Source organism: Teleopsis dalmanni, chromosome 1 (assembly GCF_002237135.1).
Source record: "Teleopsis dalmanni isolate 2A chromosome 1, ASM223713v2, whole genome shotgun sequence".
NCBI lineage: Eukaryota > Metazoa > Arthropoda > Insecta > Diptera > Diopsidae > Teleopsis > Teleopsis dalmanni.
The window spans coordinates 227,971,716-227,983,935 of NC_051846.1; the positions used below are offsets into that span (position 1 = coordinate 227,971,716).

Below are 12,220 nucleotides of genomic sequence, written 5' to 3' on the forward strand. Positions count from 1 at the left end.
TGTCAAATTAAAAGTTATAATATCCTGGTAGATTTACAGCTGACGGCAACACTGTTGCATTTGGAGTAACTGCGCGAGAAATTCAAAAAGTCACTGATTTATCAAACCGCCCTCGTATTTTCATTAAATTTTTTCTTGAAATATTAGGTGTTTTATAAAATAAATAAATTTTAAATATTTACACATTTTTTTTAAAAACACACTTGTTATATTTAATGATAATAATTATTTAAAATGGTTTTTTTTCCATTTCATTAATTTTTGATGTTGTTAATTATTTGTCATTTTTATGCTAAGGCCGTATTTAATATTTCATGAAATTCTCTTATGTGATTAATGAAGATACTTTCCTTCGATATTTTTTCGCTTAAGTAACTTTCTTATTACGACAAAAAATAGTTTTAAGACTCATTTATTTTGCTGCCACTTGCATTGATATCAATCTGTGGAGAAAATAAATTGCTGCAATTGAGCACAATAGACTGGGCAACATTTTTTGCTAATTAAGTAGCACAAAATAAATTTTTCCTGTTTTTCTGGCAATTAATTATACACTTTGTAATATTTTTTCAGTCATTAAACACATTTCGACATTAATATTTAGATTTATTATTTGCAATCGTGTATTTTATTAATATTTGATATGATTTTAAATATTTTAATTTGTTTAAAAAATATTTTGGTTTTTATTCATTCATATATAGACAATCTATCAAAAGTAGTTTTCGCGATAAGGATAAACCATCACGTTTTAAGGATTTACAAACGACACGTTTTCAAGTAGCACCACAAAATGAAGATTCAGATGACTCCAATGATTCCAAAGAAGATCGTGAGCTGCTGGATAATGAATATGATACAAAATATGGTAAAAGCTTTCGGTAAATGAATTAAATATATGCATATATAATTTTTATAATATATTTTTTAAATGTGTTCTAAACCTTTGCAGACATTTTACACGTGAAGCTTTACCACGTTTGGATAATTATCGTAATATTATGTCAATACAAGCTGCCTACCGTCCTACACTTGATGAACTACACAATGCAACCCTAACTGGCAAGGTGAGTTAGTTTTGTGAATTGTTGTAAGGGAAGTCTTTTAAAGTTCTAAAAATGTTGCTCTAAGTGAACTTAATATATAAGATAGGAATACAACATAGGATATATACTTAGCATCTGTTCCAAGTGATAGTCCAATCAATTTTAATTTGTTTAATAGCGTCAACTTCATCTCTTTGCACTTTTGATCAACCAGTCTGTGTGCGGTTGTTATTGTTGCTGTGATGCGCAGAGATCTCTAAAACATATGACATGAAAAGAAGTACATAACAAATACATGGGTTTGAATGTAGATGGGTAATGGTTATGTGAGAGCAGAGTGGAGTATTAGAAAGTGGGTGTGTATTGGAAGGATGGATGAGATTTAAATTGAAGTCAACCAGGATGAAAATGGAGAAACTTAGCCACTCCTATGTGGCGGATCCAAATACATCTCGGTGGGAGGACTCTATTAAACATGATGCCATTGGAGTTGAAGTGTCCATCTGTATGGCACGTAAGGAGAAATTGCTTAGACGACTGCAGTTGATTCTGGGTTTTTACAAGAAACATTTTGGATTTTGTATAAAAATTGTCAGCATGTGACATGCGATTAAATTTATAACCTCTTGTGTTAATATGTCTTAGAAAAGCATTTTGTGGTTGAAATACTTATCCAAAAGACTTGTACCGACATTAATAACAGTTGCTACTCCATTCTAATATTCATTGTTTTGACAAGAAATGCTTAAATTCAATCATACTCTTAATAATACTGAAAAACTATAACTTCAAGTTAACCATAAAATTAGTTAACGTATAAAAAAATTTATAAATCTTAAAAAAATATTTGATGCAGTTCTTTTATTCTTACTTAAAGTGACGATTACTAAACACTAAATCTCAAAACTGAACTAATAACTTTAAAAATCAATCAAAAATAAAATATTCCGTTAATTTATATTATGATTTATATAAACATATTCCATCTATGATAACCTTGTGCAGTACAAATCATTTTCTAATTCTTCGTGCTTAGTTTAACAGAGTGAGAATTGCAATCAATGCAATAACTCAGCTTATTTAATTGAAATTTGCAGTTTTGCTTATCAGCAATAATTGCATCGACATTTGCATCACTTGTAAGCAATTATATCAGGCATATTTGAAGTGCATCAAATTAAATTCGATTTGACATTTTACAGTACAATTGCATGGCGAATTATATGTGCGCAGTAAAACATGGCTTCATCAGCTCGTATCTAGAAATAAATAAGCTATTTCAGTGCCTCATGCACATTTAGCCGTTCTTAAACAGATTCAGATTCATTGGTCCCACAATAATTAAAATAATGTACAATGCAGCTATGTGCATTTCAACAGCATCCAGAAGACACAATCATTTAACCTTTGATTTTAATTTGTTTTTTTTTTGAATTGTTATTTAATTAAATTTTAGTTAGTAAAAAAATTAATTTCATCCAAAAATATTTTTAATATTTGAATTTTAAAAAATTACTATTTCTGTTGAGTTTTTTTTTCTCTAGTTAAAAGAAAAGAATAAACTTTATTAGGTGACAAAGATTAGTAACCCAAACCTCCAGTGAACGCTCTGAGTCATTAATTTTTCTATTTTTGTAGTAATTAAGTTCAATTTAAGTCAATTGATTGATTCAATAACATAAGAAATAATTTATCGAGTTAAATATTATTTAAAGCTATTTAAAAATTTTTCGTATCAAAACTGAGTCATCTGTCTTTATATATGATATGTCCATCATGTTTTCAAGACTAAGCTATAATATGTATGTATAAAAATAAAAAAAAAAAATAAAAAAAAATAACAAAAAATATATATAAATAAATAATATGCTGAAATATTTATTCATTATCATCATTATGAGTTACTGTTCGCATTATTCTTATGGTCTTCTCTAAAAATCTGCACAAATAGGCTTTTTGATATTCGGCCTTTAAGTCTGAATGAAATAGTTTCTCTTCTACTTGTATGATGAATTGTTATCTATAGTGATTCAAAGGTATTAGCCAAATTGCTCACTTCTTCACATGCCCGTCTTTAAATTGCTATTTTTAACGCTAGTTTCAGTAGTTTGTACTTGACAGAATTTAGCTATAATATGGTGAATACACGAAAAGAGCTCTGCGAGAATTTATTAGATAAATTAAGTTGAAATTTACAGAGCCAAGAAGTCGAACATAATCAATATGTGATTACTCCACTGATTACTCCGCAAGCTGGAATGCTTTATCGTGCAGTTCAAAGTTGTAAATTCGTGTATTTTTCTGAATATAACATTAACATTTCGATAATTCTTCTATAGAATGATTCATCTTGGTATGTAGTGATTATTATTGTTGGTTTGGGTCTTTTGAAGATAATCGATAAATAAAATAAAATTCCAAACGCATCCTATAATACATCCTATAATAGTATGATCTTACCAACTATTTATGGCGCTTTTGGCCAATTTGTCGGCTGTTGTTCACTTAGCTTATTGCCGATTCGACTCTGTAGTTAAGTGATAGATTTAAATTTCGTCCATTGTTATATATTGACCAACAAAGTGTTTTTTTTCTCGCTTCAACACTAAAAAAAAACCCTCAGAATCATTGAATAGCAAACGCGGCACCGACCTTCAAAGGAGTTTTTTCATAGACAACTGATCATGAAAAATGAAACCGATACTTTACTTAGATAACCAAGTAAAGCTTAAGAAGTTATGATAACACAACGGTGCTCCATATATTGAGCTACAAGTTGCTCAAAGTCAGGCTCTCCTGAAAAAGGCTCTTCAATGTGCCATGGTATATCCGCACGAATGACATGCTGAGAGACCTTAGAATAGAGCCGGTCAAAAATTACATAAAGGACAGAGCCCTGAAGCTATATGCGAAAACCGACAGGCTGCCCTAATTAGCACTATCTTATCTCAGTGTAATCACTAACCGGTCGGGTCAGTATGCACATCTTAGATCAGTCATGGAATAATCACGAAGCTTATGAGGAATACACAAATTAGTAAATGAGATGAGTGGGACTCTACAGAAATCCCCCAGTTATCAAAGAGTAAAAGTGCTCTGATGCACTAACGATGAGAAGGCTCAATATAATAATAATAATCTATCTAACCAAATCAACATTTTAATTGAGTTAAGCTTTGGGCAAGTATTATAATTTCGTAGTATTTTTCTATTAAGTTCATATTATGTTTTGCTGCTTTAACTAAATCTGAAATACAAATATGTTAGAGTTAAGTTCTGTAGAACAATTGATTAATTTATTTGAACAATATTTATTCAATTTCAATGTTCCATTAAAAGAGGTAAAACTTTTCTTATGGACTTCAAATAAGAGCTTTCAATTAAACCTACTTGTTGTTTTACCATACCAACATTAATCTGTGTAGATATTCTTCCAAGTAAATATAAAATATATCATCAGAAACCACGTGTATCAATTTGTATGAATTTTCGTAACGAAATACAAAACTTTTGTTTATGTTAAGCATTTTAAGTGCCTTTAATGAAATTTTATTTTTTACAAATGTTCTTTTTTCCTTTCTCAACAAAGGTCCTTTGTGTTTTCTCTTCACATCGCAAATTATTGGGGCTAATTTGCGTTTTATTTCACAAGGATTTGTGGAGTTTCATTTGTTTTCAATGGAAAGGCGTTCACAAAGTTTGCAATTTGTTTGTCAATGAAAATGAATGTTTATGAGAAAAGACTGAAAAGCTTTACTTGTAAGCAGCTATCCTGCTTAAATGATTTGGGTAGATTTCCTTAACTTAAACCTTAAAATGATTCTGAAAAGTTTCGTACTGTGATAAAGTACAGAATTTTGGAATTTTTTGTGAATTTTGTAAGCCATTAACGTTTTATACTATGAAATTGATTTTTAATAAGCTGTTTATGACTGAATTGCTATAATAGCATTAAATTACTGAGCAACAGGATAAAATCTTTCCAAAATAGAATAATTTATTGCGAAATTAACAATAATAATATGTCTTTAAATATTTTTTATTTATGTAGAATACTCATAGTTTAAACCGCAATGAAGATATAGAAGCTGCTGTCATGAAGGGCATGTTAAAGTTTGGTTGGATCAAAGGTGTCCTGATACGGTGTCTGCTTAACATTTGGGGTGTTATGTTATTCCTGCGTCTGAGTTGGGTAGTTGGACAAGCTGGTATATGGCAAGGATTTGTTTTAATTTTGACTACAACAGCGGTGACAACTATTACAGCGTTATCCATGTCTGCGATAAGTACGAATGGTGTGATAAAAGGAGGTAGGTTCATTGTATTTTGTATAAATTTATAAATCTTATATTGTTTTATTACATTTCTCTTAAGGTGGGACATATTATATGATATCACGTTCGCTTGGTCCTGAGTTTGGCGGTTCCATTGGTTTAATATTTTCACTGGCAAACGCTGTTGCTTGCGCGATGTATGTGGTTGGTTTTTGTGAATCCATGTTAGACTTGCTAAAAAGTTTTGGTGTTAGCATTATCGATGGTGGAATTCAAGATGTGCGTATTATTGGCAGTATTACTATATTAATACTACTTGTGATAGTAGTCGTTGGCATGGAATGGGAAGCAAAGGTATGTAAATAAAATTCATACATTTCTATCTACAATTAATTTTCTTTCTTTTCTTGAATTTTAATTTTAATTTTTAGTTAAAGTTGTAGATTTTAAATTCTGATTTTTATTTTTATTATAATTAATTATTAAAATTTTATTAATAATATTTAATATTTTACATTAATTAAATTTCAATATTTATTTTATTTTTAAATTTATAAAATGCATTTTAATGTTATGTTGAGTTTTATAAATAATTTGTTATATAGTTTTATTAATAAGATTAATTTACTAGGCACAAATTGGTTTGCTTATCATACTTTTGATTGCTATTGCTGATTTTATGATTGGTTCTTTTATTGGTCCTAAAAGTGATGGTGAAGTTGCTAAAGGATTTTTAGGTTATAATAGTAAGTTTGTACACAAATTCGGCATGAAATCACATTTTTATTTTCAATTGTATTTTAATATTTAGTGACGACGTTTAAAAACAACTTTTTCCCTGCTTATAGAGAAGATAAAGGCGTGAGGCATGACTTCTTCTCCGTATTTGCCATATTCTTTCCAGCCGCAACTGGCATTTTGGCTGGTGCTAACATATCTGGTGATTTAAAAGTAAGTACATTTTCTATAAAATATTAAAGGTTCAGGTAATGAGGTATCAGTATAGCTACTATAAATTTTATGCATATTTTTAAAATTAATTATTATAAAAATGATTAAAACTAAATATTTTATATTATCTATTTTTTTCAAATCATTAATTTGAATTTTTTCATAAAAATTTACATATTCTAATTTTTAATTATTCTATATAAATTTAAGGATCCACAAAAATCTATACCAAAAGGCACCATATTAGCTATCGTGATCACAACAGCAACTTATTTGATAATGGTTTTGCAGTGTGGTGGCACTGTGGTACGTGATGCAACTGGTAATGTAACAGATATGGTAAATGGTTCTTTCGCATTTTTAGACTGTTTACCAGGTAAGAAAAATTCCTCTTTTATTATTTTGTTATTAATGTATAAAATACTATATTTATTTTATTATTGTTTTGTCAGGAGAATGTGAATATGGACTTCAAAACTCATTCCAAGTCATTGAACTTGTATCTGCTTGGGGACCACTAATCTATGCTGGCTGCTTTGCTGCTACATTATCATCTGCTTTAGCTAGTTTGGTATCCGCGCCTAAAGTATTTCAGGTAAAATTAAGATATTAAAAGCTAGTTACAATATTAACACAAAAATATATAAGTGTTAATATATCTAAGTGTTAACATATCTCTATTACTAATTAATGTACATCAACGGATATATAAAGTATTCTAATTTTTTTTTTGAATTAATTAACATACTTTGCGGTATCATAAAATTTGCTTTAATTTTATTTTAATTATTTTGCAGGCTCTCTGCAAAGATGAACTTTATCCAAAAATAGTTTGGTTTGCCAAGGGTTTTGGTAAAAATAATGAACCAGTCCGTGGTTATGTTTTGACATTCGTCATTGCTGTCGCGTAAGTCAACATCTTGTGTACCGAACTATTTGTTTGAAAACTTTATTAAACTACATTTCAGTTTCATTTTAATTGGGGAGTTGAATTTAATTGCACCCTTGATTTCCAATTTCTTCTTGGCCGCATACATGTTAATTAATTTCAGTACATTCCATGCAAGTTTAGCTAAACCAGTTGGTTGGCGTCCTACCTTTAAGGTGAGTATGCTATCTCTCAAATGGCTTCAAAATAACTAATGCAATATCTCAATTAATCTGTAGTATTACAATATGTGGCTTAGTTTAGTTGGAGCTGCATTGTGTGTGGCAGTTATGTTTCTTATCTCTTGGGCTACGGCTCTTATTACATTTAGTGCTGTATTGGCTTTGTACTTAATTGTGGCTTATCGTAAACCGGATGTTAATTGGGGTTCAACTACACAAGCTCAAACATATAAGAATGCTCTTATGTCAGTACAGCAATTGAATAATGTTGAGGAACATGTAAAGAATTACAGACCGCAGGTAAATTTGGATATCACGAATAAACAAATAATATGAGTTCTTTTTCTGAAATACGTTTTCTAATTTTAGATTTTGGTGTTGTCTGGTTTACCAAATACCCGACCTGTACTCGTAGATTTCGCCTATATGCTAACGAAAAATTTGTCTCTACTTGTTTGTGGTCATGTCCTGCGTGGTTCCAGCTCTCAACGTTATCGTAATTATTTGCAAGAACGTGCATCGTCATGGTTCCGTAAACATCGTGTAAAGGGCTTTTATTCATTAGTGGATGGTGAAGATTTTGAATCTGGTTCAAGAGCACTAATGCAGGTAATTCGAAAAGATTTCTGGCAATTTAATAATTATGTATAAAAATTGTTCAATATTATTTGTACTTTTTTAATTACTGCACTCACTTATTTTAATTAAATTCTAGGCTTGTGGTATTGGTAAATTAAAACCAAACATTTTACTTATGGGCTACAAAGCGGATTGGCAAACATGTGAGCGCAAAGACTTAAATCAATACTTCAATGTTATGCATAAGGTATGTTGTTATATTCGTACGTATAAGTACGAGTAGTTGAGCGTATCCTTTATTTTGAATATACCTATTTGGTTTTACAATCTGTAGGCTCTGGATATGTACTTGTCAGTTGCAATTTTACGCGTTCCCAATGGTTTTGATTGCTCGCAAATACTCGGTGATGAAAGCAGTGCACAAAGAAATATATTGGATATACCACGCACTTTGCAACCAAATGAAAGCTCTGCAGATTTAAATTCAGTTGAACGTAATGCACAAAATGGTTTAAGTGGTAGTATGGATTCTTTGAGCCGCAATGTATCGCAAGGTAAGTAGTTTATTACGCATTGAACATAATCTTAATTAAGCTAATTAAGCAGTATATATATTAAAGTACTTCAAAAATTTGTACGAATGTGTATCGATTCAAATGAAGAAAAATACAACTATTTTTTGTATATAAGTTTCCGGGAAAATGGCTTAATTGTAAACCTTTTTACATACGGTAATTTATGTTTTTTAAAGAAAGAATTAATTGTATGTAATTTAATTAGTAAATTATATTATGATTCATAGTAAAGAACTTTTTTTAGATACAGTGACAACTTTTATAAAAGTAAATTTTTATAATTAACTCAAAATTACATTCAATTAATAACAGTTAGCATTAGAAAGTTTTTAATTTAAGTATCTGTTTAAAATGTGCAGAAATATTCGTAAAATTTTTGTAGAAGTGCTTACATTAGTATAGGATAAAAATATTTTATTAGGTTTTTAGTTTATATAAATTAGAAAATTAAATGATTTAATACGAAAAGAGTTTTTATAACTTATTCATTAAAAATAATAGTAATTCCGTAAAATTACTCTTTGGTCCAAAACGCGAAAACAATTTTTTAATAAACTATTGTAACACCGACTGTGTAGATATATGAAGTGAGAAAGAATTAGAAACATAATAAGGTTCCAAGTATTACTGGGTCTATGACACGAAGCCAGCCACTTGTCAATTTAGACAACTAAATACTGCATTTCATAGTATATATGAATTCATAGTTTGTGTTAGATTGTTTATCTGTATCTACTTGTAAATACTAGTATACTACTAGTAGTATAGTAGTATACTAGTAGTAAATAGTAAATACTACTAGTAAATAGGGAAACTGTAAATAAGGGATCTAACTAATTTATGAAGATAGTTTATGTCATGAAAATAGTTTCAAGAATGATCATCACGGAGAGTCACTTGTCGAATTCGACGACCAAGTGCCATTCAACACATCCAAAATAAACTACAAAAGCAAAATCTTGCGAGCTACAATAACAACGTCATAAAGAACGTGGATCACCAAGTACTGCTTACTAAGCAGTGTTATGAGCTAAAACCTTTCTTCGGAGTTTATAATTGCTTATCTATATTTTCTCTGTTTATTAGTAGAATTAATTTATGATATCTTGGAAAGCAATTGACACCACATAACACTTATTAGGCGGGATTAGTAGGTGATACTTTGAATAAAAACAAGTATGAATTTTTGTGGAAGTTTAATTATAATGTTTAGTTTTAATATTAAATTATTCTAGATAGTCTCGTTTTGTATTGCTAAACTTGTAGACTTTTCTATTCGTACAAATTTTTGAAATGTGTAAAAAATGTTATTTTATATTTATAACATTATTATATATTTTATATAAAATATTTTTTTTTAAATATCATATATATACTTGCTATATTATTTAAGCATGTTTATTATAAAATAAACTAATTTATAAATTTCCTCAAATATATTTGCATGTGTAATAAATAAATATTATAATATATGAAATATATGCACATGTATATATAAATATATATTTAAAATTTGGCACTTCCTTAATATATACCAACACCAACAACCGCATCAATTGCACATTAACAATCAATTGGCATCCAAGATGCTGGAGAATCAACGCAGAACAATGAAAATGGCTTGAAAATGGTTAAATGTAAGTAGCGCGTTTTATTTAAATAAATATTTAATTAAAATATTATTGTTTTATTTAATTTTATTCAATATTTACAAAATTATTTTGGTAAATTGTTAAATGTTTTTGTCTATTATTTTCAATTATTTTGATTGCTTGTAGGGCGGCTTAAGAAACGTTTGCTTAGCGTACGTTTTCGTAAAGGTGATATATGTTGATAATTACCAATTCTTCAAGCTCGAACTTTCTTCAAAACAAAAAAAAATTACTTTATTTTTCTGACTTAATTTCTATCTTTATATATACAATGTATATAAACTTTTTATAGTCGACTTATAAAAATTATTAGAAATGCTTGCTCTCTAACTAAAATACTAATATTAAGTCTTTGTCTGTGCAACACTGCGTATGATGAATTATTTTATACGTTTTTAATTTTAATTATTTTATACGTTGTAAACCCACAAAGGTTTAATTTGTTACCTAATATTGTGGGGTTAGGATATAATGAGATATTGGAAATTTCAAACCAATATATTATAGTTTTAGTTGTCATATTATATAGTTTTTATTATTCAATTTAGATAAATTTGTACAAATAATTTTTGATTACATTAAAATACATTATATGTTAAATGTGTCTTACCTCCAGTTATCTACTAACTGGAACTTCGTCACTGTCATGGCTCTACTTCTATTTTCTTGGTTTATGGACATATGCTCACAATGTATTGTCTAATGCTAAAACGCTGACCCTGTAAAGGCTAGTCACCGGAGATACGCCACAAAAAAAGGTGAATACATAACCCTACAGACCATAATTTATGTGACGGCCTACTTTACTTCCAAACGTAACTTCCAAACTGATAAGTTTTAATATATGATAATAATATACATATTATTTATAATATATGTATGATATGATATATGTAGTGACAATTGGGATCTTTTAGATGAGAAGTGCAAAACATGAATTCTGCAATTGTTAAAAATTTATATTTGTTTTGTTAAATCTATATACTATATTGAAAAATATAGTCTTGAGTTAAAAAGAGGTATATTAATGTAAACTGTTTGAATGGGAATTAGAGATTTTGTTAGAAGAAAGCTAAATATAGCATTGTAAACTTATATTGTTCGTATGTCTATAATTTAATTTAAACATACATACCTGAATGATATTGTTATATGATATCATTACAAACTTTTCATGTTAAAGAGTTTAAGTTTTCTCATTGTTTTATAAAGGATTTAGAATGGGGGGAGGTATTTTAGCAATGATGATACCTAGAATATAAATAATTACAAAAGACAAATTTTTTTTATTAAATAATAAAAATTCATTGATATACTGAAATGAAACTGGTTGACACTTTTGTTATATATTATTTATATTAAGCATATTATAAGATAAAATACAAAGTAAATTTACTTTAATCGTTTTTTAATTAATTAATTTTTAACTTGCTTTTTTATTTTCGAAAAATAATCAATTTTTGTTTATTTTTTGTAAGGTAAACCAAGTTATACAATTTTTCGAAATGGAAAATGTGGTAAAAATTTTTTTATATATATTTTATATATTTTATAGTACATCTATAAGTTGTATTTTGAATTTCAAGTACTGAAAATAAATCTTGTATAGTAAAATATTTAATATATTTAATAGTTTGCTGAATTTGTCGAATTAAATATGATGATTAAATTTGTTTTAAAATATGTACATAATTCAAATAAAAGTAAAGCCCCTATAATAGGAGTATCTATTTAAATTATTGTTTAGTTTAATTTAGTTTTTTATTGTTTTTTTAATACTGAAAGTGCTTTTAAATAAACTTAGTTTAATTCAGCATCCTTTCTTTACTTAAAAATATTTACTTTATTTATTTTGACTATGATAAGAAATAAAATATGTAAATAAAAATTTCGGATTCAAGAATGTTTGTTATAGCTATATATTTTCTGAGTGTTTAATATTATTGTTATATTTTTACAAAAATAGTTTGTTGTTTTTTTTTGCTTGTTGATTTATTTCATAAATAAATTAATAAGATTCAGTTTGAATTTAT

At 28.1% G+C, this 12,220-nt stretch overlaps 1 protein-coding gene across 1 annotated transcript in view; it reads left to right on the top strand.

Annotated features, from left to right (window-relative positions):
• The window catches only part of LOC119667599 (solute carrier family 12 member 2-like), a 19,287-nt gene extending 7,545 nt beyond the window's left edge, over nt 1-11,742 (top strand). The window contains exons 2-17 of the mRNA XM_038076903.1: nt 705-881; nt 953-1,067; nt 5,098-5,356; nt 5,421-5,674; nt 5,952-6,066; nt 6,132-6,271; nt 6,482-6,647; nt 6,724-6,866; nt 7,069-7,178; nt 7,240-7,375; nt 7,439-7,681; nt 7,751-7,990; nt 8,097-8,207; nt 8,295-8,514; nt 10,122-10,172; nt 11,666-11,742. Coding sequence (XP_037932831.1) covers nt 705-881; nt 953-1,067; nt 5,098-5,356; nt 5,421-5,674; nt 5,952-6,066; nt 6,132-6,271; nt 6,482-6,647; nt 6,724-6,866; nt 7,069-7,178; nt 7,240-7,375; nt 7,439-7,681; nt 7,751-7,990; nt 8,097-8,207; nt 8,295-8,514; nt 10,122-10,172; nt 11,666-11,742 — 2,557 coding nt within the window. The remainder of the gene's footprint in view (nt 1-704; nt 882-952; nt 1,068-5,097; nt 5,357-5,420; nt 5,675-5,951; nt 6,067-6,131; nt 6,272-6,481; nt 6,648-6,723; nt 6,867-7,068; nt 7,179-7,239; nt 7,376-7,438; nt 7,682-7,750; nt 7,991-8,096; nt 8,208-8,294; nt 8,515-10,121; nt 10,173-11,665) is intronic.
• The last annotated feature ends 478 nt before the right edge of the window (nt 11,743-12,220 follow it).